We start from the raw sequence: 15,871 nt of genomic DNA, 5'->3' as shown, positions 1-15,871 counted from the left end.
GTCGTCGTCGTCGTCGTTGTCGTCGGCAAAAAGCACAATTATTGCCGCATTACGTTCCCGGAGGATTGTCGTCATTCTCTTTTTTGCGGCACTCGCGCGCGTAAGAGCCGCTTCGAAGAGCGCCTTCGCGTCGAACGGACTCGAGAAGTGACGATTGCGCGAGATAAACTCGCCTGTTTTTATGGCGTTTTACGGGTGTCCGTCTTACTTTGTGTATCTTACACCCAGATACCAACATTGAATCCTGTTTTATACCGCTGGTACATCCGCGCCCGTAATTGAAGAACAAGCTCGAGAGAGAGCCCCGTCGTAGTGCTTATCATTCGTGACGAATTAATGATTATCGGTGTGGTTATCGGGAATTTTGCCGAGAGAGAAATTTTATACTTCGGCTTTTTTTCGCAATAAAAGATTCGCCTGAAACGGATCTCTTAAATAAAGATTTTAATTCATAAATTTATTCAACTAACGTTACTTTCCGCTTATCTGAACGTCTGTCTAAACAGAATGATGATTAATGAGGCGTTTTTTTTTTATAATTCGCCGTTGCAAATTTCTCGCTTTTCGATTAAGAAACTTTCCTTGGTCCGTCAGTGCATAACAATGTCGCGAACGATAGCATCGAACCAGATAAATCCCTTTTCTGGTCCACGATTCTCTATAGACTGGAAAAAGAAGTTTGCATCAGTCCTCGTCCAAGGCAGGAACCTGGGGGGGATTTGAATACGATCGATTCCCAATAAATAAGGATTCTCGTGATAATGGCGCTCGTTCCTCCACGTGGAAAGCCGAACGAGGGCGACGCGGCAATGGGAACGAAAGGGGGTGGGCTTCCTATCTGTAAAAGATAACGAGACAGCCCTTGGCGGGGTGGTAGTTGGGTTGGGCTTCGTTAGACTCGTTCAGAGCTCCTCTCGGGGTTCTTCAACCTTATTCCTTGCATAAAAAGGACGATAGAAAAAGGACTTCCCTCTACAGTTTATATATTAAAAGTTCTTAAATAATCTCTTTTTTTTGAAACGACAAGTAGCATTACATATAGCACATCAATTTTTAATTATGCAAACTCTAGAAAAAGAAGCAAAAAATATTAATCTATTGTGATATTTGACAACGGTTTAATCTTGTAAATTTAATCTAGCATTAAAAGAAAGCTGAGAATCTTGGTGACAGAAATTTTATTCTAAAGAAATTTACTTTTTCCAATTTTATCTTATTCTCTGCTTTCGGTATAAATGTACCATCTATAGTTTAATGATTTATCCATGAAAATCCTTATGTAATATGAAAGGAATTTTTAGAAATTATAATTTATAATTATTCCATTAAATTGCGAGATGTGCATTATCGCAATACGATTGCAATTGTAATGACAATGTTGAACGTCTAGATGTAACGTGACAATCCGAAATCAGGAATTCCCGAATGGTTGCGCGATTTGGCGCTGATTTATGACAGATACGAGAACTCGGCCCGCAGGTACGCACGTTTCGAGCGGTATAATCAAGCGCGTACCAATAATGAATACGTATAAGAGGTCGGTGGGGAAAGAAGAGATTCCCCTTTCGAAGAAGGAAAAAGAAATGTGGGTACGAGTGAGTCGACTTATTTGAAATGTAAAGACGCGTCCTCTCTCTTTCCTCTGTCTCTCTCTCTCACTCTCTCTCCTTTCTTTCTCTTTCGTTTCAAATATTCCATCGGCGACGATGTGTGCGCGTAGAGAATCACGTGTGACGAGCGCGCACGATGCTACATAAAATTATTTATACGTGCACTGTTGCACAAGACTAATGTGTGCACATATGTATGTATCATGTACATACATGTCATGTAGATCCGACAGAAGTTGCTTGGTTCGCTTGCTCTTGCGATCTGCTCTTCCTATACATCCGCGATCCTCGTTACGCTCCAAGATGCACTTCACTTTTCACGTATGCATGTCATTTCTATATACATATGCACCAAGTGCTACCGCTTCGTATGTTATCAAAAGATTTCGAACGCGAGTTGCTTTTAGTGTCACTCAATTTATTTTATTCGGAATTTTTTGTAATTCTCTCGAACGCACACACATACGCGTGAAATATAATAGATTGAAATACAATTGTGCGCTGCACAGAATATTTCCTAAATTTAATATAATAAAGGATATATTAGAAACGCTGACAATTTTTTTTTACTTCAGTCGTTCTTCTTCCGTCAGAATGAATGCTCCGGCAAAAGTACAAAGAAAAAAAGGACAAAAAGCAGAACCGCGGTTGTTTCGGCCCGTGCTCGCACCTGTGTGTACCAACACGGGCGTGTACGAGGAGTATCCGTGAGTCCCATCGGGAATATATACCTGAATGCATTCTTCTTTACTCGGCGTGCACGCGGATTATCCGTAAAACGCCTCCTATTATGATTATCCGTACGTTGCACCGCGATCCAGATGTCTGTCCGTGGCACGTTCGATCAGGCGAATCTTCGTACGTGATCGGTAAGAGGGCAGTTTCCTTCCTACCCTTTGTGATCGTTCGCGTGCAGCGGTGCCGATGATTCCTCAGATCGTCCAGGTCGGCCGTTCGGATCGACACTTTCGATTATTGGCGGTAACAGACGGTGTAAGTCGCGGATAAATCGACGAAATCGAGAATCGACCGGGGAAATCGGGTTTAACGAGCATTATGGTTTCGCGATTCCTCGCGATACAAAATATGAGATGACCAGCATATTTTTATTGCATTTATATAGAAATCTTGTTAATTTTTTTTTATATATAGAAATGTTTTTACATTGATTTTGTGATTTTTCCTGTATCAGCGTTTTCGAATATTAGAGAGAATTTCCATATTAAATATTACATAATAATAAATAAAGCAAAGAGATTTGTTATGCACAGACTCGTTATGAATACATGCATACCGATGCGTCCCTCATCTCGCGCGCACAGTCGGATTATCCGTAAAATGCGTGCCATTACGATTATCTGTACGTGACACGTTCCGATCGAGCAGGTCGTCGTACGTGATCGGCAACGAAGGGGGAATTTTCATCCTTCGTGCACGATTGCGTACAGTCGTTAGCAATCTCGATGACTATATGGATCAGTTTTGCCCTCCGAGGCAAATTTCAAGGTAGATGAACGAGGATAAGTGAATACTTTAATATGAACATTATCTTTTTTTTCCGGTTTTGTTCGAGCGAATTGATCATTATGTATGAGTTAAAAATGCTCAATTGATGCATAACCACATATATCTCTTTTCAGTTTACTATATACAACGATATAAAAGTTAAAAGAAATATAGAGAAAATATAATCGCATGATTAAGAATTCTACATTTTTTTAACTTTATTTTTCGAGTAAATTATCATAGCAATGACGATTTTTTTATATTAACTAAACGCAAAAAATTGTGTGTGTGATAAATTTTCATTATAATATACATTTATCAATAAATAATATCTATAAATATTAATTAATAATCTCTCACATCGTGAATATCAACGATACAAGGCCTTCATCAAGATTGATTATAAAATGTCCCTTGCCAGTAGTTGAGTATTTACAAGATCGTTTGGATCCAGATGTTCGTGATGGTTTTGATCAAGCTGATCTTTGTGCGCAGCTATGATCGGTAAGAGGGAGAGACTCTGCTTCTTTTGTGCCTTTGAGCGTACACTGTGACATCAATAGCCGCAGGTCGATCACTCTGGACACGTTTTACGATCGTCTTGCGAAGTACTAGGCGGATTTTAAATTAAGCGTACGCGTTGCTTAAGTATCGTTGACACGTGGGCGTTCGTTAAGTACCGGTTTGTTCGTTATCGAGGTGCTTGATCGTAGGATTTGCGAGACACGTTCGCAAAAACGAAACCATTCATAATCTTTCAAGTTGCTTGATTTCTTCTTTTTGTGCTTTCACTAACGTACATTAAAAAATAAATTATCGATAAGAATAAGAATTTTTATTATTAAATATATATGCTTTTTAAAAGATATTTCTCCTTGTATTAAATAACTTTATTAATCATTTTCAATATTTTTATTATATAAAATAATTTTGTTAATCATTTTCTTTATATGTATATAATATTTTCTATTAATCATATAATATTATATAATATTATATTGTATCATACAAAATAACGTGGTTGCAGTTTATACAAGTTTGTGTTCATACGATGATTAAAACATTGACGAGAAAATCGCATCAGGTAACGCAGTTCGATTCCTCCGAGCCGTCCGATTGATCGATGATGCGTACTACTGGGTATTGGGAAAAATGAGGGGTGAGCTTTGCCTCTCGAAAGGCGGGGAGGAAGGAAGGGTTTCGCGTACGCGGGTACGTGATCAGCATTAACCCTCGTCAGTCTTCGTTTCTTTTTGGCTGAAAAAAGGGCGCGTTTTAAATTTCCTTGGTTATTCCGAGGGTGGCCCTCCTTTGATCGGGCGAATGTCATTAGGGGTTCTGCTCTTACGAATTGCCCCTTGCTGTTGGAACCTACACCCAAGCTCGAATTCGGGATTCCGCTGACAGATTCACTATAGGAAACTGTATTAACCTTCCACAAGTCTAAACTTTAAAACGTGTCAAATCTATCTTACGCTATAGTATGTAAGTTTTTTCTTTAGCTGGCGTATATACTAAAATACGCACTTTATTATTATACATAAATAAGACAATTTTTAACAGTCTAATAATTTCATAACAATTGATTAATTCATGTTCAATAATATTTTTTCAATAAATTTGTAATACTTGACTATGTACGAAATATTTAACTTAAAATTCTTTAGCACATAGCAAACATTTATTAAATCATATTTTCTTTATATGAGGAGATATAGGCAATAATTTGTAGAAATATACATAATACAAAAATTAATTAATTTTTATTATAATATTAGAACAACCCAAGCGCGCGCCATTCTTCGATTTTGTATTAAAAAAATGATATTACGAAAAAATAATAAAGTTTATTTAAATTCGATTAATATTTTTTTACAGAAATCAGTTGATTATAGCGTTAATTTACTAATTAAATTTTAAAATAAAAATATGTTATAAAAATTAAAATAGTAATATGTTTTAAATAATATGTTATAATATCTTATTCTCGATTAATATTTTTTGACAGAAATCAGCTGATAACTGTCAAAAATATTAATCGAGTTTAAAGTATTATATAACCTATTATTTAATACATATTATATTATTTTAATTTTTATAACATTATTTTAAAAATTAATTAGTAAATTAACGCTTTAATCATATATGTCATGTAGAGCTTCAATTAATTTTTTTTCAGTAGTAATATAAGACATTAATCAGACGTTTGTAATTGCTCGGTAGATACACTGACAAATTATCCAAATTAATTATTATACAACAAATTAATTACATAACAAATTAATTATTTTTTACAATAATCAAGCTTCAAATACACAAGACATCTCGAAAACATTTCTATGAATACGAGAGAGAAAATATTATTGCGGAGAAAGAGACATTCTCTCTCTCAATGTCTCTTAATCAGCTGATTTTTCTGTCAAAAAATATTAATAAAATTTGCTAATTAAATATTCTAGCTTACCTATTTATATTTATATTGTGTATGTTATAATTTGCTAATTAAATTTTTAAATAATAATATAGTAAAAGTTATAAAATAGTAATACGTTGTAAATAATATGTTATAATATCTTATTCTCGATTAATATTTTTTCTTTCTAAAGCTATATCTTTTCGAACGAATCTCCTTCGAGTTTTAATTAATTATTAATATTAAGTCATATATATAGTATCGCGCGCGCGTTATTAGAGTGAAGTTGCCGATGTTTGTAGCCTCGGCCATTACCGAAACGCCGCGAGTATCAGGCAGTTGGAGCTGCGTCCCGCTGTGATTAATTAGTAAGCATAATCGTTAGAAACGATTTCTAACCTTTGTATTGTAATATTTATCAATCGCATATCATAATTTCAACGTTAATATGTAGTCGTAATTGTTCGAAACGCATATTTCGCGAAAAATTGGATGCAAAATCTCTTGCCAACCTAACCCAACTTAATCTGTTTTCGCGCGCGCGAATGTGTTGCGATCCGTGGATATATCTATCGTTAATTCTAGCTTACATATTTATATTGTGTATGTTATAATGCGAAATAATAAGATTATTCTAATATATGTATGTATTTTATTTGTTACAGGTAGCATTGCGATACACTGTGCGATTCACGCGTCGTGTCGGGAGTGTCGTTTAAAGTATCGCGCGTCGGGAGTGCCATGTAAAATTTCGCGTGTCGGGAATGCGTGTAAAGTGTCGGACAATCGTAATTATTCGTGTTTTCGCGAGTGTCGCGAGTGCTACCATGGACCAAGAGAGGAGGAGGAGGCCCGGGGAGGCATCGGGCGACATCGGGGCAACTATGAGGTATGGAATATGAAAACATTTTTTCTAAACTGCATTGTTAAGATATTCGACACTGCATTGTCTAACTGCATTGTATAAGATATTCGACACACACATATGTATATACATAATTTGAATATTTTGTTTTCAGATCAATGTGTGCTGTGTACTACAACTCCGCTATTGTACGTATTGGTGAGTGACAAATTATTTATTTTATAACATTTTTATAGCGGTAATATGGAGGTGTACATAATAATATGTTGAAAATATTGAAATAGTAAAATTTTAAATAGTATGTTATATAATATCTTATTTGCGATTAATATTTTTTGACAAAAATCAGCTGGTAATTGTCAAAAATATTAATTGAATTTAAAATATTATAACATCCCTTTTTAAAAAAGGCAAAATGTAAGTCGATTCTCGCAAATATTGTTGTATTTTTTCCGCTATACTGATTGACTGTTTCGATTCGCATTGTGCGTTATATTTGTAGCATCGAGAGGCTGTCAGCTGTCATCACGAGGATTAGTAGTTTAACAGTTTGTTCAAAATAAAATTAAATAAAATAATGATATTAATTTTAAATAAAATATTATAATACTTTAAACTCGATTAATATTTTTGACAGTTATCAGCTGATTTCTGTCAGAAAATATTAATCGCGGATAAAGGATTATAACATTATTTAAAACTAATATCATTGTATTATTTAATTTTATTTTGAACAAACTGTCAAACTGCTAACTCTGGCGATAACAGCTTCTCGATATACGAATATAATGCACAAAGCGAATCTTGACAGCCAATGAGCATCCCGGAAAAGCGATAACAATAAATATGCGAGTATCGACTTTACATATCTTTTTTAGAAAAAGATTTTCATAAGATTTTATTAAAAAAGACTCTATAATCATCTCCAAGTATTAATTCGAAACAGATAATTAATTTTTGTCACCTTTGTAATATATAAAGTAAGTAAAAGAAAATTATTTGCAAATAAGAAATTTATGTAACATTATTTACATTAATGTTTGCATAGTAAAAATCGGTATAAGCACACAACGGCCAAATGGCAACGGCTGTCTTTCAGCTTCGTTAGCGTTAGGGATAACACACATCGAAGTATCGTAGAAAAAAAAAAACGTTAGGGGAAGTATCGTTCGAGGTATTGATTGCTGATCGTGTCGCGCACCCCTGACGTAAATTATCATCGACGATACTAAAAAAAAACTCTGAGTCATCGACCGTTCGATAGTCACCCTTCACCGACCGATACGGAGCATTTATTCCGTTGCTTTGTATTCCATCGACGTCTAATTCCGCATTTTTCTTCGTGTCTCATTATCTTGAAAATCGATAAAAGAGTTTCGAGCAATAAAATATACAAATTACGGAAATAAATAATATCCAATTATATCTGCAATGCTAATGTCACGAGGAAATCATTAAATCGGTGGAAAACGCGAGTTGTGTAAATACATAATTACCATATAAATTTACAGCACTTAGAACTTGTAATGTTAATTTACTATTATACAGATTGTACGGCGGTCATAAACCGTCAAGTATGATTCGATTCCGCGTTCATTAAGCGGTCAGTTTTCCATATCTGCAAAGATTCGCAAATAATTGTGATAAGTGATGCGACGTAAAGTGCGAACAGGAAGTAATTAGCAGCAGCGCTTTCGCGCGGAGGTTGCTTTCTCATCTCATTTTCTCGGTAATATAATTGCGGAGAAAATAACACGCGCAATGATTTCCAGGCGCATCGCGGTTAGACATTCTCGTATAGAAAGCATTAGCTGTCTCGCTGTTGTAAAAGCGAGATTTTTTTTATTGATCTGAATAATTTAGCTGTTCATTCGATATCTCTGTTTTGGTTTATCAATTTTGCTTCTAATTTTCAATTTTATAGAAAGATGTATACTAAAATTACTACTTTATGTTTGTCGACAAACATGAGCGCATTTATTTAAACAGTAAATAACCGCTTGATTGATCTTTTTTATATAATTGTAATACAATTATATTTTCAGAAAAAAAAATATATAATTATATAAATATAAATACAGTAGTCGTTTACTGGTGACCGGTCGTTGCATCTGCATTATGCCGCGCAAGGGATTTGTGTTTCAATCATCATCATCATCTTTCCTAAGAGCTTGCGAAGTCGTATCTCTCTCTCCCTTTCTTTCCTATTCTCCTCGCGAATCCGTCTTCTATTCTCGCGAACTTTGTTCGGCCAGGCGCGAACCGTTAGGAAGGCAACAGCCGATGAAGAATTCAGAAGGAACCGCGAGATGGAGAGGTCGAAGGTGGTGCGACGCTGCAGCAGGCTTTTTTTCGCCAGTGCCGTGCCTTACGGCACCCCAGAGGCGCGCTAGAGCAGGCATACCGAACAGGCATTACCTGATTGTCTTGTCGGGAAGAAGAAAGTTCTCTCTCTCTCTCTCTCTCTCTCTCTCTCTCTCTCTCTCTCTCTCTCTCTCTCTCTCTCTCTCTCTCACTCTTCTGGGTGCGATATCGTGGTGTACGTAGACGAAACGGAGGGTACCAGACGCGCGTTTCTCTCACGAATGACGAGCCTCTCACTCGGAATACTCAAGTAACGATATGTCCCTCCCGTACCTCCCACTCTTCACCGCTCTCGCTATCTTGTCATGAAAAAAGTCCGGCAAGTATATCGTGCCGTTCCTCCATCTGCTCGTGTAGAATCGTACGGCTGGGAATAGCGTAGAATAACTGATAAAATTGTCGAAGGAGTCGAGGGTGTAATGCTGGAGAAACGGGGACGTTGGACCCTCGTTGACCTACACGAGTGGCGGCTTAACCGCTCCTCCGCTATATTTCTGAACGCGACAAGCTAGAAGAAAGTTAATTCAACTGCCTGTCGTCTTATATGACAGTCGATGATTATATTTCGATCGACATACATTTTACTTCCGGAATATTTCACTCTATTTCACTTTCGATATAATAGAATATTACTGTATCGAAATGCTGAGTGAGAGTTTATTATGTATAATACTTAGCTAGTATACTTTCCAACATAATATCCCATCTGAATTAATGATACATTATCAGTTACATTTGTTCCCATAGCAATTTGTCATATACAATACTTAATAGGACGTGCTCTCGGTTATTCGCAAGGTGGAATGGTATTTATTTCGATTCATTAAGAATGAAGAGTGAAGTGAATTATTCTTATAAATATCTCGCTTCGAGTCACACAAAAGCTAATGCAATAGGATATTATTTATCAGCGAAGAATTGAAAAAATAAGTATAGAAGCTCAACTGTGTGTGCTCGCGCATTATTATCAATAGTCGGCCTCGCAGTCTCGTCAAGTAACGACCAGCCGCAGCTGGTCGAATGCGGCGTAAAGTAACGTTGAAGCGAAGACCACCGTGAGTCGGCGCGTTAATTACAATATAATGCAAAGAGAGTTTTGTAGCTAGGTAAATCTTTCAATCGAAATCACTGTCCCCAGTTGTAAGAAGACCAAACTTCTTCGATTCGTCTCCCTCCTCCCGGTAAATTTTTCCTCTCTCTTATCTCTTTCTTTCCTCATCCCGGTCTCTTTCTCTCGAGTGGCCAATTAGGACGAGTCGCGACAATTAGCACGATCTGGTCACGAATGTGACTCCGTCGTGGACGTCATTAGTCACGCGGTGACCTCTACGCGCGTCTATATAATTAAATAATTAACGCTCTGTCCCGATTAGTTAAACAAATTAAACGAGGCTAACGTAAGAAGCGTCGAGAGAGCGGATAAGAGTGGACACGGGTACCTATCTACCTACCTACACACACACTCGGTCGGTCTACCATTATTCTTTCACCTCCTCTCTCCCTCCCGTCGCCGTCGCCGTCCGGCACCCGGTACCCGGTGGTAATTAGAGGCGTGCATAATTAAGCCACCGGTGATTGTTGACACGGGACGTTAGCGCAGCAGGACGACTGTCTTCCGAGGGAGCGTCTCAATTAGTACCACCTGGGAACGAGAGCTCGAGTGTTTGCGCTCGCGTTTCACGTTCTGGTAATTTCAACGGCCACCGGCTACTTTATTAATTACTGCCGCTCGTGCTCGTGCAAAAGGAAGCGACAAATGACCTGACGCCTACCGCGACGCGACGAGCGAGCCGTGACTTCATCGCGGAGGAGAACGGCGTAGCGGGAAATCGGGTCGTAGTGAGTTCCGGAATCAGCGCTGTCTAATTGCTGGATAAATATTCATTAGCCGCGCCCGCCTACAGAAATCCGCGCGTATGCCATCCATTATGCGAGGCATTCTAATGAACTCGTGGATCACACCGGTGTTCTGTTGTTCTAAGTACTTAACGGGCTTCGAGTCGCCGGCGATGGGTATCTTTTTAAGATAGTTTGAGAGGGCTTCAAAAATTCATTTCATCATTTTTTCTTTTTCAAATAATATTGATTCGCATTTTTCCACGAAGTCTATAATTAGATTTAATTATAAATTTGTACATCAATTTCGTAATATTTAGATATGAAATAATTTGCGATAATATGAAACATAGCGTATCTAAATAATTTATATATAAGATATATTTTACACGAACCATATTTTATAGATAATCTGATATTATTGTTGAACTCTCAAGATTTTCGTGAGAGAATTGTTTCGTACAGCACATATATGGAAGGAGAGAATTCATTAGGAGAAAAAGACATTCGGTCCGCCGAAAATAGATATTGTTTGCGAGCGGAGGAATCGGTTCCACGATTCGCATTCAAAGTCAGACTTAACTATACACCGACTACGTGATTCGAATGACGGCTATGTCAAAATCTTTATTTGTGAGCGCAATGATCCTACGATGGACGTGAGATAATTAAGTCTTTTTTTAGGAAGAGAGAGAGAGAGAGAACAGCGGTGCGTGATGCGAATTTTAAGAAGACTGTCAAGTACTTTAGGCATTATTCTTAAATAGCTAAAAAAAGAAAAGAGGCACACCATTTATATATTTGTTCGATTGAGTCTTCGTATCCGTATTATTTGTTTAAGCTTAATTTTTCTTAGTGCTCCGGGAAATGATGTAACATTATTTCATTAGTCTAATTATATTTTGTAATTCAAACTTTGAACTTCACGCTCTGGTTGTTGGCTTTCCTTTCATTATTCAATTTATTACGAATATATTTGCATTGAGAATTTAACAAAATAAATTATTATGTTAATTTTACATAAATGCTTATGTATTTAAGTACTTCTTCCGCGGTAATATATCGTACTCGTTAATAAAATGAAAACAGAAAGACGTCGAGGAGAGAGAGACACAAGCCACTAGAGGAAAATTTACTTCCTTCTTCGTCACCTTCGCGTTGCCTCGCGACAGATTCGCTCGTTATCTTCATATACGCGTGAATCGCGCCGCGTGATACTATAATTTATGATATTCCCATGCTAAGTTATGGACTCGTAATCCGGGGTTCGCGCACAGAAGCGCATTTAAGGGGAAGGGGGCCATACCGCGGCCGGGCCGCAATATGCACGCCCAGAGGATCCATCCCGGACTCTTTCTTTATGTCATCACCTTCAACCGGAACATTCAGCGTGCGCTGAGAGCTACGCACCGTCGCCTCAGCGGATTCCCATCACATCTGACGAGCGTGTACCACCCACAAGTCCACAGGTACGCAACACAGAGACGTACCGGCAGACTGCTCCGAACGGGCCTACGAAATGCGTTACCCGCTGGTAACATCCGGACGCTCCCCTTCCCGTCCGTAACCGTGCGGCGGCGGCCTCTATTTCTGTCCGGGGCGGCCGTTTACTATCGGCAATCTGCATAAGCGTTTAACCGAAGCGAAGCTGAATCATACGCGAGAGCGCGAGAAGAATAGGAGGGCGTCCAAGCTGTTTGTATGCATGCGGGAGAGCGAGGATACAAACCCGGTGTGGAAGAGGCAGAGAAAAAGGAAGAGGGCGAATCTCTCGACGAGGAAGAGAGAAAAGAAGAAGCTTGCGGGGTGCGTGGAAGAGAAAAAGAGGACGAAGAGAGAGACGAGAGAAGGAGGAAGAAGATAGAGGAGAGTGGGACGAGGAAGGCGCAAAGGCGCTCGCCGATGGAGGCGAAAGTTTACGACGCGTCGCCCGCCGGAGTTACCGACGCTACCACGGAGGCTCTCTTCCAAGTCGGTTTCCTCGCCTCCTGCGCTTCTCTTCCTCTCCCTTTCCTTGCCCTCTTCCCCCTGCTCCTCCATCGTACACCTACGTAACAACACTTGGTACACGCTTGGTCCCGCGCTCTCTCGTCCGTATCTCGGTTACGCTATACACTATATCCGCCGTAACAATGTGATGGCCGGCTGGTAGCGGATCATTGCTCAACTTCATCGTTTTCATTTCTCCGCCGTGTATACGGATGAAGATACGGATCTATGAATCTAGCGCGACATAATGGCGAATGGGATCGTAGCTTATCGGTGAGAACAATACGAGAAACAGTCGGAGTAATTTATTATTCGAGAATATTTTTAAATGGTCTTTAAAGAAAATTAATATGTTTGATGCCTGAAAAAATTAAAATAAATTCATACGAATTTTAGAAAGATTTCTACGAAATCTTACATCACACACACACACACAGTCATCTTAATAAAATACACTGCAACTTTATTAAACGGCGGGGGACATAAAAAAAAATTGATAATTCCTAGAAGAATCTATCGACGCCTTCCGTCATCTCGTCCGTCATCTTTCCCCGAGAAAGCAGAGCACTTCTCCCTGATCGCGGGACAAGCGGGGAAGAAAGAGAAAAGATAGAGTTTGCAAACGAAGAGAGGTAAACGCAGTAGGAAGGGTATGCGGGCGAACCGGGCATAAACTGGCCGACTAACAACCCACACGTACTCTCGAGAATGGAGCTGGGAGAGACGACGAGTAGAAACGGACGAACAGACAGGCGCACAGACACCATTAAGTCGCTGATGCTCGCCGGCTTAGGCACTAGCGTTTGCTTGCGCGCGCGATCATACGTAAGAGCGGCGGAAGGAAGGGCGACGCGAGCAAAGCGAGAAGAGATGAGAAAGAGAGCGGGGCGCAAGTCGGAAGAAGAAAGGCTGAGGGGGCTGTAAATTATAACTCCACCGCGAGGAGTCGAACCCCGAGACTAACCTCAGCCAGACTCGTAAAAATATCTCTCTCTTTCCTCCCCCTTTCCTCCTCTTTCTCTCTCTCTCTCTCTCTCTCTCTCTCTCTCTTTTCTCTCCTTAAAATTGAACGGAACTCATGACTCCCGACACGACTCGGGACGATATCGCGAGCAGCGTCCGCTCATGCTCTTCTTCTACCATCACCGTCGCAGATAGCGTTGTCGTAAAACGCCTCGATTTCGCACGTGCGATGCGAGTCGTGAATTAACTTCGAAGCGTCCTTCATTTGTACCTCGTTCACCTTGATTTTCAGCTATGACTCGAATCGCTGTAAAATTTCGGGGAAAATCTTCCGTCGACTTCACTTTCGTCTGATATTAACTAGAGCTTTAAACTGTATAGTTCTCAGAATTGCGAATGAACGTTCTCGAGAATCGTCGTAGGATCGCTTTTGAAACACGAGGGTCTACGGTCGGTGGAACCTCGCGAGGTCTTTGCTCTCCGGATAGGCAGTTTTTACTGGCGCGTAAATCAAAGTTGTTCACCGCCTCGCCCCGCGTTTGAGGCCGCTTGCCTTCCTCCGCTTCATCGAAGCTCAGAAAGAAAGAGAGAGAGAGAGAGAGAGAGTCCTGCCTAAGTAATAATTTCGTATTAAACTTTCGCAGTAATGTAATAAAGTCGTTCAAGAGGATAAATTTAGTGCGAGGCCCACGGTGACGGCGACGGAGGTGTCGGTGGCGAAGATGCTGGCGGCGGTCGTAGTGTGTGGACCGGGTTAACCGGACGGGGGATACAGTTGTGCCGCGGCCATGTAGGTAGGTGTTGGACACCCAGCGGGGTACACTAAGAGTGGGCGGCCCGTTGCATATACGCGCTCTGCAACGAAGGGCCTTGACAGAGAACGACGTAAGAGAGGTACGGCGCGCGAGAGGAAGAGGATCGGAGACCGAGAGCAGTGGTCCCGACTCGAGTGGCTGTGTTATAGCACCAAGAGGGTCTGGTATCTGTATTTGTAGATACCGAACGTAGTGGCCTGACAGCGCGAGCGCGGGACAAGGTGGGCAAGAAGAGAAGAAGCGATCGGTGAAGTAGAGGGGAAGGGAAGAAAGAGTCCGACCGAAGGGAGACTCCGGAGTCTCTCTCTCTCCTTTTACTCTCTCGACACCCACACACAACGACGACGACGACGACGACGACGACGACGACGACGACGACGACGACGACGACGACGACGACGACGTCGTACTGCAGGCGACCATAACAATAAATAACTCTATCCTTCCATGTGTTACCGCGGGATTCCTCCTCGCGATATAACCGCGCCCTCTCTTTCTCTCTCTTTCTCCTTCGAAGAAGTCGTCATGCACCACCGTATTGCCACCACTTCCAGTGAGGTGTTTTCGAGGATACTTCTTGCCTCTCTCTTCTTCGCGTATCCTCTTTTCACGCGCGCGAAAAAGAAAGAATGAGAGAGGGGAAAACGCGGGGTTCTCCCTTAATCGAGTTACCTCCCGCGCGAAGGAGTAAGGCTTATGACCGGATGCACTCTCGATTCAGACGTCGCGCCGTGTCTCGCGTCTCGCGATAAAATCGTCGGTCGCAATGTCCCTGAAAAACGGGTTACCTCGTATTCTTTCTCTCTCTTTCTCTTTCTCTTCCGAGCGGATTCGGTAACGCGCTCATAATTTACGCGATAAACGCGGTGACGTGAAATCTTGCGCCGAGATTTAGCGTGTGTCGCGAGCGTTACGCGTCAGACAATAGGCGTGTTACGATCCTCAGCGCGAGTTTTATTGCGTTAAGAACGATTGTGTACGAAACACACTGCGTATAGCATTCGGATACCCGCTCTAAACATCTTTGTTTTACATTTCGGCTCTCTGATCGCCCACGAAAGAAGTGGGCCGACTCGCCCCTTTCCCGGTGAGTTTCAAGTAGATCGAGCCCAGCGGACACACACTTGAGCGAGAACTAGGTAGCCCAAAGTTTTTACACGGCTCAGCCCCTGAGTTCCTTTTCTCGTCGTGCCCCTCTCGTTCTTCGCGTTGAAACCTTGGCAATGCGGCCGAGCGGCGAGAGAATCCGAGGATCCGCTGGAGATACAAGGGCTGCCGTGAAGAGAGTAAGAGAGAGAGAGAGAGAAGGGGAGAGAAAGGGAAGAAAAAAGGTCAAGCAGCAATAAAGCGAGAGGGGATATAGGCGATCCGAGGATTCACCAGGGAGCCCAGACAGCTTGGAGTCTGTTTCACGGCGCGCTCATATACGACCAGCAGACGAATCGGCTCGGTTCTTCCGAGCGTTAATTCATTCCCGCCGCGAGTATTTCTTAGAAAAACCAGACTGCAG

The 15,871-nt window shown here is 40.8% G+C and overlaps 2 protein-coding genes across 12 annotated transcripts in view; one reads left to right on the top strand and one right to left on the bottom strand.

Moving 5' to 3' along the window:
* Zfh2 (Zn finger homeodomain 2) overlaps positions 1–15,871 on the bottom strand; it is a 386,236-nt gene that overhangs the window by 47,671 nt on the left and 322,694 nt on the right. The gene's annotated exons all lie outside the window — the stretch shown is intronic.
* Positions 1–15,871, top strand: part of LOC145934056 (uncharacterized) — a 137,428-nt gene that overhangs the window by 92,486 nt on the left and 29,071 nt on the right. For both annotated transcript variants that reach the window (XR_014424982.1, XM_083034267.1), the window contains exons 9-10: positions 6,195–6,418; positions 6,549–6,592. Coding sequence is in view for 1 of the 2 variants with exons in the window: in XM_083034267.1 (XP_082890393.1) it covers positions 6,294–6,418; positions 6,549–6,592 (169 nt within the window). In the remaining variant the exon portion in view is untranslated. The remainder of the gene's footprint in view (positions 1–6,194; positions 6,419–6,548; positions 6,593–15,871) is intronic.

The sequence above is a fragment of the Prenolepis imparis genome, unplaced genomic scaffold (genome assembly GCF_030444845.1).
Source record: "Prenolepis imparis isolate NDT839.2.m4 unplaced genomic scaffold, iyPreImpa1.0 SCAF_3, whole genome shotgun sequence".
NCBI classification, from domain to species: domain Eukaryota; kingdom Metazoa; phylum Arthropoda; class Insecta; order Hymenoptera; family Formicidae; genus Prenolepis; species Prenolepis imparis.
Note: the sequence above shows the minus strand (reverse complement) of the source record. Positions and strands in the feature narration are given on the sequence as shown.